The following is a 19229-nucleotide window of genomic DNA, read 5'->3' as shown; positions in this document are numbered from 1 at the left end:
TTACATAAATTTAAAACAGAAATAGAGTTTCCTAGAAGTAAAGGGAATTAAGGGTTACGGGGAGCGGGCAGGAATTTGGACATGAGTCTAGGTTCGGATCGGACATGGCCCTGTGGGTAGCGGAGCGGGCCCAGGGGCCGTGTAGCCTGATCCTGCTCCTATTTCGTGTCTCTAATTCTGTTAGATTTTGGAGATGGTTCTGTGATAGTAGATTGGCGGTTAGGATCAGATCAGCCATGATCTTATTGAATGGCGGAGCAGGCTCGAGGGGCCGATTGGCCTACTCCTGCTCCTATTTCTTATGTTCGTATGTTCTTATGTTCTCTGCCTCCTGCCACTAAGCCAATTTTGGATCCAATGTGCTAAATTGCCCTGGATCCCATGGGTCTTACCTTCTTGACCAGTCTCCCATGTGGGACTTCGTCAACAGCCTTACTGAATTCCATGTAGACTACATCAACTGCACTACCCTCATCACACACCTAGTCACCCCCCTCTCAAAATTCAATCAAATTGGTTAGACATGATCTCCCCCTGATAAAGCCATCCTTGATTAATCGTTGCCTCTCCAAGTGGAGACTAATTCTGTCCCTCAGAATTTTTTCCAATAATTTCCCTACCACTGATGTTAGGCTCACTGGCCTGTAATTCCCTGGTTTATCCCTACTACCCTTCTCGAACAGTGGTACTACGTTAGCTGTTCTCCAGTGCTCTGGCACCTCCCCTGTGGCCAGAGAGGTTCTGAAAATTTGTGTCAGAGCCCCTGCAATCTCCTCCCTTGCCATCCAGTTCTGGATGAGCAGAAATTTTCTCTGATTAAATATTCGGAAGACCGAAGCCATTTTCTTCGGTCCCCGCCACAAACTCCGTTACCAAGCCATTGACTCCATCCCACTTCCTAACATCTGTCTGAGGCTGAACCACACTGTTTGCAACCTTGGTGTCATATTTGACACTGAAATGAACTTCCGACTACACATATCCGCAGCATAACAAAGACCGCCTACTTTCACCTCCGTAACATCGCCCGTCTCCACCCTTGCCTCAGCTCCTCCGCTGCTGAAACCCTCGTTACCTCTAGACTTGACTATTCCAATGCACTCCTGGCTGGTCTCCTATATTCCACCCTACGTATACTTGAGATCATCCAAAACTCGGCTGCCCGTGTCCTAACTTGCACTAAGTTCCGTTCACCCATCACCCCTGTGCTCGCTGACCTACATTGGCTCCCAGTTAAGCAACGCCTCAATTTCAAAATTCTCATCCTTGTTTTCAAATCCCTCCATGGCCTCACCCCTCCCTATCTCTGTAATCTCCTCCAGCTCCACAACCCCCCGAGATATCTGCGCTCCTCTAATTCTGCCCGCTTGAGCATCCCTGATTATAATCGCTCAACCATTGGTGGCCGTGCCTTCTGTTGCTTAGGCCCTAAGCTCTGGAATTCCCTGCCTAAACCTCTCTGCCTCGCTACCTCTCTTTCCTCCTTTAAGATGCTCCTTAAAACCTACCTCTTTGACCAAGCTTTTAGTCACCTGCCCTAATTTCTCCTTTTGTGGCTCAGTGTCAAATTTTGTTTTATAACACTCCTGTGAAGCGCCTTGGGATGTTTTACTAAGTTAAAGGTGCTATATAAATACAAGTTGTTGTTGTTAAATTTAAATTAAGAGCAACGTTGTACCTCGGCCAATGTTTTGCCTTCGTGTTACAGATTCTACATGCGGTGCAGCTGAATTTCGGTGCAGAGATGGAACTTGCATTGTCAATTCAGCACACTGCAACCAGATGATAGATTGTGCAGATGCTTCTGATGAAACAGATTGCAGTAAGTTGTAAGCTTTTGGCATCAGTTCAATATGTGCGGCATTTCGCAGGAAGTGGATTCACACTCATTGGCCATCAGACATAACTAAAAGGCGTCACTTTATTTTGTATAACACTGCCAAAACACATATTCACACTTTAAAGATTTTTCATGGATTAAAGTAAAAATATAGGGCCAGTAATTCCTGTCCCAACGCGTGAGTACGGTCGGGGTACTCACGCGTCTGGCCGGAGGAAATGCCGGTTTTCAGCATGCACAGCGCATGCGGGGAAAACCGCCATTTCCTGCCCTCTGAACGAAGGGGTTCAGAGGCAGAACGCGCGCGACTGCACAGACAGCGCGTGCGCAGTAAAATTCCTTTTTTTTTCAAAGTTGCGCGCGTGTAAAGGCCTCCGGTCTTTACGCGTGGAAAAACAAGACGTAAGTATTTAGTTTTTCAGGTAAGTGGGCTTTTAGTGCAATGTAGAATTTTTTTTTCCACAGCTTTGTTATTTTTAAAGAATTTACAGGATGGTAAGTTTAGTTTTAGACCCTATTTTTAAAAAATTTATTTTTTTCAAAAAATTGATTAATTGTTTAAAACATTTTTTAAAACTTATTTATAATTATTATAATCAGTGGGATGTTTTTTAAAATTTTATTTAAAGTTAAAGTAGTGTTTTGGCAGCCCATACTTTTCATGAGTTTGACAGCTCTTACTGTCAAACTCATGAATGAGTTTCCCCTCCCCTGATTGGCTGCACAGTGCTCACCTGATCCCAGCCGGCACATCGCACTAACTACGCCGCTGGATCAGGTAAGCACAGCGCGCCGACAGCTGAACCGGGCCTGTGACAGGAAATGCAAGCAGGCCCGGGCTTCAGATGTCGGCGCGCAGGGTGAGTGCAGATCGGGGGCTTGCACGCGCGGCAAGCCCCCGATCTAATTTCATGGCCATAGAAAACTCTATAATAGCATTAATGCAATTTTACAAGTATAATAAATTGCAGCGAAATATAGAAACCTTGTGATGACGAGTTCTGATCTGCATGATGCTAACATTATCTATTTTAACTGAGTGATTTCTATCAATTCTACTTCAGATAACACAGACTGCACTGGTTTCTACAGAGTTGGAGTTAAGGATACAAATTTCATAAAATGTAATAAGACCTCCCTCTGCATCCTACCATCCTGGATTTGTGATGGTTCCAATGATTGTGGCGACTACACAGATGAATTAAATTGCCATGGTAAATATCTTTTTTCAATTTGCTTTACAACAAAAAGAACAGACACACAGTAGGACATGAAAGTTTATCAAGGGCATCAAGGGGTATGGGGAGAGAGCGGGAATATGGTATTGAGATAGAGGATCAGCCATGATCATATTGAATGGTGGAGCAGGCTCGAAGGGCCGGATGGCCGACTCCTGCTCCTATTTTTCTATGTTTCCATGTTTCTATAAGTAACACTGAGCTGCATAACTCACAAGCACCCCAGACAGGTATGAGGGAATTATGCCAGCAACATTTTGAGTGGTTTAGTTACCATAATCTGTCAGATCCTGGTAAATATTCTTTTTATACTTCACACCAATGACGGGGAATATTGATTTCTTTTTTTTTACCTAGGGATAATTTTCACAATCATGGCTTGGGTGGTAATCTGGCAGAGCAAATTGCCTGCCATTATAGATACCGCTCGATTTTCATTTTCATTAATTCAATGTCAATAGAAATCGGGCACTCCTCTTCACCGGTTTACCACCCAAGAGGTGTAGGTGCAAATACCTCTTGTGCACCCCCTACTTCTTTCTCCCCACCATAGGAACCTGAGCTTTCAGTTGTCTAGGCCCAAAGCTCTGGAATTCCCGCCCTATAGCTCTCCACCTCTCGCTCCCCCCCTTAAGACTCTGCTTAAATCCTACCTCTGTGACCAAGCTTTTAAGCACCTGTCCGAATATCTTCTTCATTGGCTTGGTGTCAGTTTTTCTCCGATTACTCTCCTGTGAAACGTCTTGGGATGCTTTACTAAGTTAAAGGCACTATATCAATGCCAGTTGTTGATGTTGATGACAATGTCAACGACTACTGTGAGGCAGGAGGAGTGCTCCAGCTCCTCCTGGCTCCAAATTAGGGTAAGTGAGAAAACTTGTACTTACCCTTTCTTAGGCAACTTCCAGTGGTTTATTTTAAGGACTCTGTAGAATCAAAAAAATTGTAGTTGTAGCAAGCTCCAATTTGACTTCACAAATTTTACAAACTGATCCTGAAATGGGTGCATTACACTTATTTCAATGTTGGCCACCTAAACAAAGGCCCTGATGAATTTGGCAGTGGCCTGAATGTATGCACAGATCAGGTGTGGGCTGTCGCACTGCTAAATTCGCCATTGTTGCACCTGCTTTTGAATTCATGCCCTGTAGTATCTGGAATAACCATGAGCAAAGCTACAGGAGATTTCTAGCACCGGAATGGTGGCAAGGATTAGTATTAGAATTTAAACAGCCTACAAACTGTTTGAACTTTGATCTCACATTTTGTGATATTATACGAAACTGCCATTTGGATTATAACATTGTACTCCACTTCCACCTGTCAAGTGTTCTAGGTATTATCCTTTTTTTGGTGTATTATAATGCGCTATATTAGGTAAATCCTGAAAGTTATTGCTTTCATCTGCCATGAAAGAAAATGACAGCATGCTGCGATTCACGTTTCATATTGATGAATGAGAACAGCAGGCTATGTGAGAAACACGAGACCTAATCCTCTAATTGTATTATTAAGAAATGTGTGAACGTTAAACAGATGTACTTTGAGACTTGGGCTGGTGGAAATTCTGAATAGTAACATCTTATTTCAAACATATTAGGCTGGATTTTGTCAGTGTGGGCGGGTTGGGGTGTGTCAGGTGGAAATCGTGTCAGGACCCCGACTCCTAAGTGATGTGTTGAAAAAGTGGGATTTTCCCCTAATTGGGCAATTGATTTCCTGCGTGTGGGAACCACTGTCCCAATGAGTCTGTTCATGCAGAAAGCTGCCTCCGATGATGTCATCAATGCTGTTGAATTTAAGGCCTGCAAGCAGCCTTGATTCTTCTGGAGACTGCAAAGGCTCTGCAATTTATATGAATGAGTTGAATTGTGGAAAATGTCAACGATCAAGCAAAAGTATGCTCCTCGATTTGATGAGCCCTCCCTCCAAGCTCTGGTGCATGGAGCCAGCTGTCATAAGGAGGTGCTGTTCCCTTCCTCAGGGAGAAAAAAGCCACCCCAGCAGACAAAAGCTGTGTGGCTGCAAGTGGCCCAGGAGGTCAACTCCATTTCGCTGAGCCGCAGAATCTGGCTGCAATGCAGGAAGAAGTTTCATGATCTTCTCCACACAGGAAAAGTGAGTATGACTTTCCCATCACCCTCAATCTCATCCCCATCGCCTCTCCTCACCAGCACTCTGCTTTGCCAACCTCTTCTTCCACATGCCATTTGACACTTACATCCCTGCACCCTTACCCATTTCCTCTCTCTGTGGTCACATTCACTTAACTATTCGACCATGCAGCCCTCACACTCCCTATCACTGTGATGCCATGACAACAACAACTTTCAACACACAGGGAGGGTCCTTTGTATCCTTCTAAGCATCTATGCTATGGATTATCTACACTCACTCCTTCATTCTCACTCAAACTCCACTTGTGTCCCTCATTGCAGGAAAAGAGAGCCAACAATAAGAGGGAAAGAGCCATGACAGGAGGAGGGCCACCCTCAGTAGCCCAGCTCACCCCCTGGAAGGAGGCAGCCCTGGAAATTGCTGGGATCTAGGAGGATACCCAAGTGGGGGACGGACAGACGGGCGCATCACAGCAAGCTGGTGACAGAATAGTTTGGAATCTCATTGACATAGCATGAGTCACTGATAATGATTTTGATGCTCTAACAGATTGACTTATGACCATCTGCAATATTCAATGTGCATGTAACCTTGACCTCACATCTCTAACTCTTTCCTTTACTCCACTACAGGACCATCGAAAGCCCGCGTCCCCACTATCCAGGAGTAACAGCCTGAGCCTCCAGACTCCTCAGAGGAAGCTGCAAACTCTGAGGGCGCAGTGTCAGCAGAATTCAGCGCACCCAGCACCAGCGCAGACACTCACACTTCGGTGGGACCTTTGCAAGATAGAGTAGTGTTGTCACCTGGTGTATCACAGCTCACAAGTGAGCATCAGCAGATGGTGGAGACAGGGACAGCAGTGGAGAGTCCTCGTTGGAGGGCGCAGGACTCTGCCAGCTCAGCTGCGCTGCATGTCAACCCTGTGCCTCTGGGTCCATCCAGAAGGAGAGCGGTGCTGGAACTCCAGGAACAGGTGCAGGAGTCTCTGGCAGGTTTTTTCTCCAGGGTCGCTGTGAGTGTGGAGCGAATGGAGGAGTCCATCGCAAAAATGAGCAGAGCCTTTGTGGAGGCATTGGCGCATGAACGCATCACCGCAGAAAGGATGGCAACCTATGTGGAAAGGATGGCTACCCCCATGGTAAGGCTGGCTACCATAGAGGAGAGGATCTACGGCAGAGGAGAGGATGGCTACGTCCATGGAGGAGCTTAGTCACCAGGGTATTGAAAACATGGTAATTGTTCAGAATAGAATGACATCTCTTGAGGATCGATGGTCAGCTATTGAGCAAACAAACCAGACCTTCATGCAAGTCCTCTGGCGTAGAACTTCCAGTGCAGAAATGGGTCCTCATGGCCCCCCTGCAGTGCAGCAAGGTGCTGCCAAGCCACTTGCTAGCTCTGAAGTGGGGCTGACCCATGAGTGGGATGTTGGTGGCAGACAACAAGGAAGTGGGAGCTCCTCTCCAAGCGCTCACACAACCATGCCACAGCAAAGCCCTTGGTCAGAGCCCCACCAGAGTCCTCACCCAACTGAAATGGGCGTCTCAGCCCCTGCACAGCCACAGGAGCAGCAGACTGTTGGCGAGCCCGCACAGGTTCGCCACCCCAGAGGATGCCCGCCAAAGGCGTCGAGACAGGAGCAGCAAGAAAGTGAGCAAGGGGCCTTCACATCTGCTGAAGCCACAGGGGAAGCACCACGTGGGAAGAGGAAGATAAAGTACAAGTAGTCACTTGGGTACTGTGTTGTTTTGTTTTTGGACCAGCCATCATTGTGATTGTATTATAAAGTGTTTTGATGGCAAACTGTTGAAGTTATGGCCTGTGTCATTTCGCAAATGGGACTTTCACATTGCGGGCTTAGGGTGCCTTGCGATTGTCAGAATGGTGGTCAGAGTGATAGGATTCCGCAGGTTCTTGTCCACTGTCGATGCTCTAGTAAGATGGAGCAAGACTAAAGTGTTTGATTGTGCAGGCTAAGCAAATCTGGCCAGGATGAGTGCGTCCCGTGCATCCCAGGCAGCAATGTTGTCGTGTGCTGGTGCCTTCTGGCCTGTGCATCTTCAGGTGGGTGACTAGCAGCTTGGCGCTCCTGTTGATGTTCCTGCTGTTGGTGCTGCTGTTGCTCATGGTCTGCTGCTGCTGCGGCTGGTCTGCATTCGAATCTGATGTCCAGGAAGAAAGGAATTAAATGGTCGCCATGCTTCTGGTATATGACTCAGTTGAGGAAGTGCTAAGTCAAGGTGGGGAGAGGGGTTTCCCAGGAGGTCACACTGGAGATGGGTGTCAGGCTCTAAACTTCCACAACCCTGAGTATGCCTGCTAAAAGTTCCCCAGACCTGAAACAACAAACTTCTGCCACCTGCAAATGATCATTGGTGAAAGCTCCTTTGTAATGGTGGAGCTGCAGCTGTGAGTAAGCAATCCACTTGTGAGGCCTCTAGCATTACTTGGTGTGTTCCAGAGGAGGCGTGTAGGATGGGGGGAATGCCTAAAAATCGGAAAGGCCTCTCAAAATGGGATTATAGAGGCAATTAAGTGGTTGTTAATGGCCTTAAGGGCCTATCCCGCCTCTTGGAGGCGGGATGGAAAGGGGGTCAGAAAACATGCATTTGGGAAAATTGCATGGAGGCGGGATCGGGTCCGCCCGCAATTTTTGGCGATTTTAACAACTCACACGCCTCCAATCCCGCCTCCTCGGGCCTGGCAAAATTGAACCCATTATGATTGACATATTTAGTAGCATGGGTCCCAGAACAGTCTTTTGAGCAAAGCTAATGTTTTTTTCATTATGTAGATGCAAGCAGTACAGCAGCAGTTGCTGTGTATTGCTAGTAAAGTTAATATTTTTCTTCCATGCATTTTCAATCATTTTTCATCATGTAACAAGATATTCATATACTCCATGAAGTCCCAAGGTGTTTGTTACGTGCAGACAAATCATTGATATCAGTATTTGTAGAACCAGGACACTGGGGGTAGATTTTGACCACTGCGGGTCTGAATCAAGAGGCCCGAGCAATCGATGGAAATATGTTCTCAGGCTTCATCATTATATTCAGCACGAGCTGCAGGCACTGGTCCCCTGCCTCGGTACGCCCCGGCAGGAGGGATTCGAGCAGGCACAATCGCGACTTCTGTGTTTATAATATTTTAACATTACATACCTTACTTTACGTTGGCGGCTGGTGAGGTGGGGGGCGGGGTGAGGATCTGAACAATCCTGACCAGACTGGGCCTAATTAATTTTGAAAAGGGGTCCATTATTTGTAGCCCAAGATGCCTACAAAAAGGACCACATGAATTTAGTAGTGGCACCAACGCCTGCGCAGATTGAGCATAGACCGTCCCACTGTTAAGTTGGTGTTCTTTGCTCCATTTTACGCAGGGAAAAAAGATGCAATGCACACCAATTTCTACCCCTACAAATGTCCTGGATGCCTCAGTTGTATCTAAATGTCATGCAGTGCAGCAGAATGCTAGGTACCAATTTTGGTCGTCCACTTGGACTATTAAATTATATTCAAATAAATAAATTTAAATTTAAAATACCGACACTAAAAACAGCTGTAAGGACCAAGGTATTGTTTTATTCGATGAGACATAGCCACGCAACAGGCTTCGAGCCATCTTTTAAGTTGTATTTTTTATTTGTGTTTTTATGTATTTTGCTTTCTTCCAAAATGTGTAATGAGAACAGTTGTATAGCACAAAATTAATCTGGGGCACCGCCATTCCAATATTCCCTCCCTTGTTGTGGAGGAATGCTTGGCCCTTGTTTAATGCCTCTTAGGATTCTTTGAGTAAAACGAGAACTCAGCTTATGATGACTCATGAGCACAAGCTCAGTTGCTATCACTCAGTGGCGTAGCTCACGCAGTGTTGCACTACCACAAGATACAGCTAACGTTCTTTTCAAATACGGTTGGTAAAGTTTCAGGTGTTGCATTAACGCAAATTTGATAGAAGGCCAATGTGGAAATCTTCCTGATTTTCCTCTTAACAGGCCCTGGATAATGTTCAGTTCCCAGCTGCTATGGAGAGAACAAGGGGACAGTGATCCACTACGTCGGGTTTCCACTATGCTCTATGCTGCTTCAGGGTTACCAGGGAGTGGGCGGGGGTCGGGGAGGGAGGGGGGGGCGGGGGTGCTTTCTCAATGAGTTGTCCAAGGCCTAAATCTGCAATAGGAATAGGCCCAACAGTTAATGAGGTGAGACGAGGTGTTCCTAGCCCACCAGACTTAGTTTCCTCCAAATACATTAGTAGGATTCTCAGGCACAGGAGTGCCCTAAAAAGCTGGTGCTGGGATATGCATTATGATCCTCCTTAGATTGGAGGGCTTAAGGGAGGCCCAGGATCAAGCTAAAAACTCCACTGCAGGTAAGCAATCATTTACTTCCTTCAGCAGGATCTTCAGCCTCTGATCAGGCCTGCAGCTACAGTCCTCCCAGGTCTTCAGCTGTGTTCTTGTTTCCATCTTTGGTTTCTAGTGCAAGGCCCTGTCAGGGGGAAGACCTACACTTGGGGTGTGCCTAAGCCATGCCTAGGACAGCAATGTCAGACACAGAGGCCTTGCCAAGCACATAGGTCATCAGGCATGGCTAGCTGTGTCTAGCACCCAGCACAGGTGAGAGAGGCAGGAAAATCAGCCCTCCTGTGTCAGTCCTATTGGGAAAAAAAAGCATTCATTTAGTAACCATGTACAGTAGAAGTAATAGAAATTAGCCCTTAAAATTGAAGTGGTTAAAATATTTAGATATTTCCATTATTTTCATAAGTTTAAGTTTAAAAGTACCAGTATTTGTACAGTAGGTCTACCCTCAAGACTCTTGTGATACCATTTTCTCATAAGGCTATTTTTATCTTTGACCAGCTGTATCACTGCTGCTGTTATTCTTAATTGCAATTTTTGATAAAAGGGGAATTATGCCCACAATAAACAGCTTGAATAAAATGAAATGGAACCATATAATTTAAAAACTTCAATAATAATAAAGCAAAGGCTGCCATTTCACAAACAACATTGAATCCATTACTGCTAAGTCCACTAGAATCATGCTCCCAGCGAAGAGCTGTGCTTTAAAGGAACGTGGGCTAGAGAATTGAAACTACAGTGTTGGAGTCATGTCTCTGGCTGCTCACCATTCAAGTGCAGCGTCCTGATGGGAGTCTGGAACCAGTGAATTTATCTCATAATTCCCAATGTCACAAATCATTGTACACAAGTACAAAATTAAGAAGAATGTATATCCTCCATGTTTTAAAATTTCCCTTATCTACACAGTTTTTTGAAAACTAAAATTCCTACCTGTTATATAAATAGTCCCATTTCATGCCCACTGTAGTACTTCATTTAACTAACATGTGGAACCAATTGGACTCATTTGCCAGGTGCAAGGGTCAGGGAGAAAGGGGCAGTGACCATTTTTGCTGGATCTCCACCCCTTTACATTGCCCATGGATTCCTAAGGCATCCCCTGAGGGGTAGAGCAGGGCTTGCATCTGTGATAGGTGCAGGCCCAAGGAACTGATGTAATTGAGGTGGGAGGGGCATTCTTGGCCTCCGCTTCCGTTTCCTGGCAATGTGGCCTGAGATTCCTAGACACAGGAGTGTTCCAAAAAGCTTGCAAAGTGATTGTTCTGGCAGCAAGCCAAAGAGGACCCTAAAGATAGATGGCCTTTTTTTGTTAAGTACCCACCATATCTTTGGACCTTGGAACCTTTTGACCAGTGATTGAGTCAGCCAGACCCCCCCACCTGTAGGCCTCTCCAGATACACTCCACTTTCCTCCTCCATTTGCTGGCACAAGGCCCTGCCAGGGCAGGTCTGTTCTAGCAGCGCAGTTGGGCTGTGTTAATCCCCCAATACACCAAATTCATCCACAGCTAAGCTTTGACTGGTGCAGCACACTTTAGGCTCGCTGTGCCTGTCCAGCACCAGGGCAGGGTGAACCAGGAAAATCAGTTCAACATGTCTGAGACTTTGCGATCCAGTGCCAATGCAGGATCTCCACCCAAGACGTTAACCCATCTTATTTTTACAGGTGCCGGTGTATTACAGTCTTATTCTGTTTTTATTTGTGTTTTCGTCAGTTGGGTTCAGTTATTTATATGTGGTAACACATTGGGTGCTCTGTGGTATCTTCTCTGTAGAATAGTTGTGAGATTTCTGAAATACTAAATAATTACTTTGTGCTTATTTTTCTTTTCAGCTCATCACAAGCTCAAATGCAAAGAACACTACTTTGAATGCCCTAATGGAAGATGTATTCCAGCTTTCTGGATATGTGATAAAGAAGAGGATTGTGAAGATGGAGCAGATGAATCCCATTGTGGTATTGAATCCTTTATACTAGCTATATCTAATCCTTTATATTAGGTGTCAGCCATGGCTCAGTGGTAGCACTCTCGCCTCGAAGTCAAAAGGTCGTTGATTCAAGCCAAACTCCAGAGACTTGAGCACATAATCTAGGCTGACAATTCAGTGTAGTACTGAGGGAGTGCTGCTTTGTTGAAGGTGCCGTCTTTCAGATGAGACGTTAAAACGAGGCGCTGTCTGCTATCTCAATTGGATATAAAAGATCGCATAGCACTATTTGTTCTCTCTCAACCAAGATCACTAAAAGTTAGATTATCTGTAAATTATCTTATTTGTGGGGCCTTGCTGTGCATAAATGTTTCCTACATTACAACTTCAAAAAGTAATTAATTGGCTGTAAAGCGCTTTGGCACATTCTGCTGTCATGAAAGGCACTATATAAATGCAAGGTTCTTCTTCTTTTACATAGATGAATCTTAACCCTGGCTTCTTTTATACCTCAATATAAACACAAGATATATCTATCTATGTCATATTGATAAAAAGCTCTAAAGTAATGTTTTGAATTATTAACTAATGGTGTGGTTTGCCATTTTATTCCTTTAAATTCTATTCTTGACCAAAATTAGAAACAGACACTTCAAATCAAGTGGCTATTAATCAGTCATTTTATTATTTTGAACATATTGCTCTTCAAGGTCTAACACACACATGCTAAGCTCAGTAGTTTTATGAAACTTTACATTTCTCGCTTCTGAATCCCATTAAGTATTTAACTTTGTCTCTGGTGGAAAGGAAAGTTCAGATTTCCTGGATAGACAGAATAATAATAGAAGAATCTGACACTGAGAAATTATGGCCAAATGGAAAAGACCATCTGTAAAAATTTATGGTGCATTCCATTCGCTACTGAAACTATTATTTACCATCTAGATAGTGACTTTTAATATTGGCAAGGTAGCAAGAAGATGGGGAGTTTTAAATCTATTAACAAAATTCCATATTCAGGATTTTCAATCTCAGTCATAAATTACACTACATGAATTATAGTGCTTCAAAATGACAATTTAAGGATCATGAAAACAAGTCTTAAACCACTTTTTATTCCTGACAGATAGATTCAGGCTCAATGGTGCATAAATTATGAAGGGTATGAGCAACACTAAATTACTACAATCTAGCAAAGCATTAAATTGATACTAAATATATTTGCTTTTGTTCACAGATTCTTTTTGTACATGGAATCAGTTTGAATGCCCAAATCACAAATGTATCTCTAATCGCTGGGTCTGTGACGGTGCAGATGATTGCGGGGATGGTGCCGATGAAGGAGATTCTCTCTGCGGTAAGTTTTCAGCTGGGGATTTGATAACAGTAATGAATCCTGTGCACTTTTGGTCCCCTGGTATGTGACATCAGCCCAGATCTACCAGTACTTGGAACACTTGTGATGCGCAGTTGTTGTTTAAGTTTGGTGAATATACCGTGGTGTTACCAAACCCGGTTTTGAAATGTGACCTCAGCTGCATATTCAGTTATTTAGTTCTTGAAAGCTTTTTACCCATCTGCATAATGCTTCCTAATCCTATGAATATCAAACACAGACAAGATATTGGGAAGTACTGTTTTGTTTTCAACCCAAGTCCAATAATTTGGGCAACAAATTCTAGAGCCCCTGCTCCACCACCAAAAATGTGGCAGAGCAGGACTTCCAATCGCCTTTGTATCCTGGAGTGAACTCCATCCCAAATCGTGAGCACACGGCCATTTAAATAGTCGGGAGTGGGTGGCCCACACCTGTTGAGCTGCAGCAAAGGTACTTAAGGAGCTAGAAGCCCTTAGAAGCATTAGAGGTAATGTTAATATTTTTTAAATATTTCCCCAATTGGGAAAGCATGACCTTTCTCAAGATGTCTGGAACCTTCAGCAAGCAGAACTTCCGCTGGGCCTAAGGAGGACGCAATTGGTGGAATAGCCCGAGACATACCCCCAAAGTTAGCACCGTGCTTGGGGTGGGTGAGCAGAAGTTTGATTCGCCCCCTCCCTTTCGATCATACCAACAGCACCTGGCGTATCCAGGTTCCACTCCAAATCCCTGCCTCTCTGCAGGCAAGCCACCTGCTTTGTGACTTCCTCGTCCCATCAGGAGTTTCGGCCCCTTTAGTTTTTATTTATTGATTAAGCAAGATGAAACTATTTGCTTTGTTGGGAAATCAGGTAAGCTGAATCGGGTTTTGGATATTCATATCGCAGACATGTTATGACAGTACTAAGCATTCATAGTATAGATTTCCATAGTTCTGGTACTCTATCAGGCACCTCTGTCATCAGCTTGAAAGTACAGTGTAAGCCCAGACGTTGGGCAGCAACATTTCATTGCAATAGGGATGTTGCCATTGTGCAAGCATTCTATTCAGACCCATTCAAAAAAAAATTCACTCGATCCGAGGAAATGTGCTATGGATTTATATCTCTTAGAGCGAAAACTAAGAATTTGTTTCAACTGTAACTCTCAATAACTAAGTGGCCTTACTAATTGAATTGATTCATTTAGGCCAATTATCATTTGACATTTGCATCCTGCCTAATTGCACTGTGACCGATCTGAGGGAACTTGAAATACAGTTGTGCTGAGTAAAGATGCCAATGTGGTGGTGTCATAGCCTTTTACTTTCTTCCTTGTTTCCTCAAAATCTGAGTGATGCTTGAAGTAACTGTGGCTTTCTCTTGCATTTTGGACCAAAAACAATTTGGGTGAGCATGTAGTCCAGGGACACAAAGTCATTGCCTAATGGTACAACAGAATAGTAACTCTGGTGCTGTAATTTGGGCTGGATCTATTGCAGATGCACACTGTGGATAAAAAGTAATCTATCCCCATTCTATAGTCTAAATTCAGCAATAGTAAGATCTGATTGTGCAACTCCTGTTTACTGTCTATCATCTGATTTTTGTTTACATTTCTACTTAGTCTGAAAAATCTCTCATTCCTTTAATTTTCTCATTATTTTCCATTGATTCTGTTGTTCTTCATCATCTACACCATCAATGGGAAGAAAACAAACTTCTGATATTGTCCTTCTTGTTTGAAGTAGAGGAAAATAAAAGGCAATGGGAAGAAAACAAGACACTGGGATCAGTTTTGGATTGCTTCAGCAAGGAAACAATGGGTGTAATGGCCCCCTTCTGTGCTGTAAATTTCTAGTCCTGTGGATCATTTACTGGCTCTTGAGCTAAAAAAATGTAATTCTGCAGGCTTTGATGAGCTCACTAACACAGATGTTGCTATCATGTCATCTCGGCAACGGCAGTTCCCATTGCAACTAAAATTCTGTTTTGCCAAAAGAACCAGCTTAATCATATATTCCTTCAGTAATACTGAGAGGGCTATTTTCCTCTTAATAAAAGGCTGATAGCCCAACTGTTGAATTTTTTATGGTCGTTGACCACAATTACCTGCAGTCAATTTCATACAACACAAATTTGCACTATAATGTAAACATAAACTGATCAATCACAACATGCCTACAATGATGTTCCTTCACACCACAAATTGTTAAATTCAGAAGGATAATGAGAGGTCCAATTTGGACAGCCCAATTTATTGACTGAGAGATTATGGTGGAAAAATGGATTGAAGTTTTTGATGCTGCAGGGAAGACAAGTACTGTACTATGCAATGGAGACAAACAGAGTGGTCATAAATAACAGACCAGGTGAGCTCACTGTGAAGATCATGATAGATGTCCAGAATAATCTTCACAACATAAAAAAGAGGACGACGATAAGGCTTCAATATTATTGTAAATTAGCAGCAAAGGACAGATATGGACATGAAGAGCATATATTGACCAGAATTTGAAAATGGTACTTCTTACTCAGATAGAAATCAATGATTTTCAGTGTGCCAAATTAGACTGTCTTATCATGGGTCTGACGGATATATCAGCAAGGCTAATGTTGTTGATGTTAAGCTTAGTAAGAGTGGAAAATGTATGATAATGGCCAAGAATGCAGTGTACACTGCCTGTTTGCTGACCTGAACAAAATTACTGTAAGTAGAACTTTTACTTCAGGACCTAATGCACTCAATCTATGCAGAACATCAATTACCCAGACAGTTTAAGCACTTCAGAGTGAAGCATCATGTGTTGCAACAGTATTACATGCACTAGCATTAGCCTTAACAATGAAGGACCAGCAAGAGCATCAAGGGCTGCCTTCTGAAGTGGCACACAAGGTATACTATCAAGTCCCACTAATTCACAGCAGGTCTCCTTTACCAATTCATGTGATAATACATACCTAAATGGATAAATGTGCTTATATACTCCTAATGTTCTCTCTGTTCTCTTCACTGCTCAAGATTAATAATGTGGTCTGCAGTTCTCAGCAACTTAGAAGTAATCCACAGACAGCCAAATGACACAACATATATCTGAAACATGCATGAGCTCACATACAGACACACCACAGCAAACATTTAGGGCTAGAAATTTGGCTCCGTAGCGCCCGATTTTTCGACCCAACAGGTGCTGTTTTGTGTCAAAAATGGCCTCCACACTGTATGCACATGACGCCAGCATTGCCATTTTCATCCTCAAAGCTGGAGCGAGGTCTTAACCTCGCACAGCTGAACATGTGTTCAGCAGCAGCAAGGAGCCCCCTGACAATATTTAAAAGGATCAGTAACCACTCTCAGGTTAGTTGCTGATTCATTTCTACTGGCTCCATGTAAGTTTGTAGAAGTGTTTGGTGCTTTCCAGAACTGTTTAAAGTTGGTGATGTGACAAGGAGTGGAGAAGGCCTTGGTTCTGACTTCAAGAGTTCTGGTCAGACCACTTGCTCCCAGTCATGGGTGCTCTCGTTGCCATCCCCCTTGAACTGCAACATGACAGGGAGATGGAGCAGAGGCAACAAAGAAGAGGACAAGCTGCTTGCAGAGGGAGGAGGAGGAAGAGGAAGAGCAGGAGGAAGGGAGGAGGCAACCAACATATCCCGTGTCCGGCAGGCTGTTCGTGATTGCCTCATTCAACTGTGGTTCCACTGAACACAGTTCCAAATCCCCATTGTACAACAGTCACACACCTTACCATCCCTCTCTTCTGGACCATCACAGTCTCTGCTTGGCCACAATGCTGAAATAAGAGCCACCACAAAAGAAACATTCCATACCAACATCAATCCATTCAATATTACATAACAGAATCAACTAAATCAACCTGGTGCATTCCCTTAGTGCATGTCTTCCGTATGTCTTTGCCTGTCCTAATGCTCCTACTAAATGCTACTCCAGTGGTTGCAGCATGGCTGGTGGAAGGCTGCTGAATTTCAGTGGGGGAGACTGCAGATGGCCTTGCAGAATGACCTCTAGCAGCTCTGGGCCTAGAAGGCCCGGCTTCAGTCTGCATTGGCGGCAGCAGTCTGGGCTGGCTGGCTGGCTGACCAGCAACAGCAAGGGCACAGGCGGAGTGGCAGTGGTGGGAGGACGAATGCTATCATCCTGAAAGAGGACAGCAGGTTTGTGCTCCACCAAGCCACTGACACTCCATTGAGGCAGCACCTCAGCAATCCTAGTAATCTGTTGGAGGGCAGATTGCTGAACTGCTGTGACACCCTGCAAGCCCCTTTCCACACTGGCAAATGCAGCCATGATGGCAGCAGTCTGAACTTGTGTGGCAGCAAGCTGAACCTGCATGAGAGCAGTCTGAGCTTGCATGACAGAAGTCTGAGCTTCCATTGCACCACTTAGATGTTGGGTAGCTTCTGCTTGTGCTGCAATGAATGTCAGACGCAGCATGATGGTTGGGCCCATGAGTGTACTAATGGAGTTGCCCATCACTGGAAATCATGGGCTCCAAGCTCTGTGCAAAGCCCTGTGCAAGGTTGGTGCTGGACTCCTCCACGCTCCTTGACATTGCATTCAGACTTTGTGGCAGGCCTGCCAATGTACCAAGCATTTCATTGTGCATACCCTCCAGCATTCTAATGTAGGCTGCCTCATCGAAGTCCTCATCTGAGTCCTCTGCAGCAGAACTCGTGTGCGACCTCGCCCTCTGGGGAGCTGGCACCTGCGCTAACCTTTCCCCCTGCCTGGGCTGCAGGCCACTCATGCCCAGTATCTCACACGTGCAGATCCCACCTCTAACCTATCCTCTAACGTGAGAAGTCACACGACACCAGGTTATAGTCCAACAGCTTTATTTGAAATCACAAGCTTTCGGAGCGCTGCTCCTTCGTCAGGTGACGAAGGAGCAGCAAAGGAGCAGCGCTCCGAAAGCTTGTGATTTCAAATAAAGCTGTTGGACTATAACCTGGTGTTGTGTGACTTCTCACATTTGTCCACCCCAGTCCAACACCGGCATCTCCACATCATGGCTACTATCCTCTAACATACGTGGAGTGTCATTATCTGAGCTGCTGGCTGCAAGTGTGAAATCGTGTGACGGTGCTGTGTCCTCATCATCAATGTCTTGGTGCTCTTCAATTTCCTGCTCCTCCACCAGTGCCTGGCCAGGTGGCAGTTCTTGGCTATCTGAAAGGAGAAAGGCACAAGGGTAATGTTTTGGTGAGGGGAGGGGTGGAAAGCAAGAGGTGCATACTTACACCACGTGCAGCTTGTAAAGCAGGAGAGATTGTGGCATGAGGGGGAAGTGGAATGTGAGAAGGAGGATTAGGTATGAGGATACTGTCATCGTGTATTGTTTCACCCCCGCTGCTGGCCACAGGCTCAGTGATGGCCCTCCCAATAATGGTCAGCACCGTCTCCTCCATCGGGGTCAGGTTATACAGGCGCCTGTCTCCCAGCGGTTAGGTCCTGCTGCTTCTGGTTCTGAACCACATTGTCCTGCAAGAGAAAGGGAAGTGTGTCCGTGAGTATGGTGCAATGTGTTTGGGTTATGTGCCTGTCATGGTTGAATAGCTGATGATGTGTGCAAGCTGTGAGAAGTGGATGTGAGGCTTGCAGCAGTGCTTAGTGCATGAGGGTGAGGAGAAGCTATGAATGAGAGGTATCAATCGTGTTTGGTAGGGATTGTTGGTAGGTGAGTGATGGGGGTGTGGTGCCTTGAGCAGCGTTTGAGGCTAGTGGTGCAGATGGTAAATATGGCATTTGAAGCTGAATTCACTGACCTTGACCACTCATGTGAGGTCATTAAACTTCTTCCTGCACTGCGTCCAGGTCTTCAGGGTTACACTGCTGGCATGACCACAATGGCTGTCTGCTCCCATTGACTTTTCCACATTGACTCTGTTCCCCAGCCAGCTGAACCACCTACTGCAGGGAGAATGCACCTCCCCTTCAACAACAACAACTTGTATTTATATAGCGCCTTTAACATAGTAAAACGTCCCAAGGTGCTTCACAGGAGTATTATAAGATAAAAAATTTGACACCAAGCCACATAAGGGGAAATTAGGGTAGATGGCCAATAGCTTGGTCAAAAATGTAGGTTTTAAGGAGCGTCTTAAAGGAGAAAAGAGAGATAAAGAGGCAGAAAAGTTTAGGGAGGGAATTTCAGAGCTTAGGGCCTCGGCAACAGAAGGCACCAGTGGTTGAGCGATTATAATCAGAGATGCTCAAGAGGACAGAATTAGAGGAGCGCAGATATCTCGGGGGATTGTGTGGCTGGAGTAGATTGCAGAGATAGGGAGGGGTGAGGCCATGGAGGGATTTGAAAACAAGGATGAAAATTTTGAAATCAAGGCGTTG

General features: G+C 44.8%; 1 protein-coding gene across 1 annotated transcript in view; it reads left to right on the top strand.

The window, feature by feature from the left end:
• LOC147120556 (low-density lipoprotein receptor-related protein 1-like) overlaps positions 1-19229 on the top strand; it is a 2135446-nt gene that overhangs the window by 1752157 nt on the left and 364060 nt on the right. Inside the window, exons 48-51 of the mRNA XM_085986655.1 lie at positions 1709-1822; positions 2905-3054; positions 11412-11534; positions 12744-12863. Of these exons, the coding sequence (XP_085842781.1) occupies positions 1709-1822; positions 2905-3054; positions 11412-11534; positions 12744-12863 (507 nt within the window). The remainder of the gene's footprint in view (positions 1-1708; positions 1823-2904; positions 3055-11411; positions 11535-12743; positions 12864-19229) is intronic.

Source organism: Somniosus microcephalus, chromosome 4 (genome assembly GCF_052327205.1).
Source record: "Somniosus microcephalus isolate GS21.2 chromosome 4, FLI_Smic_1.0, whole genome shotgun sequence".
NCBI classification, from domain to species: domain Eukaryota; kingdom Metazoa; phylum Chordata; class Chondrichthyes; order Squaliformes; family Somniosidae; genus Somniosus; species Somniosus microcephalus.
Note: the sequence above shows the minus strand (reverse complement) of the source record. Positions and strands in the feature narration are given on the sequence as shown.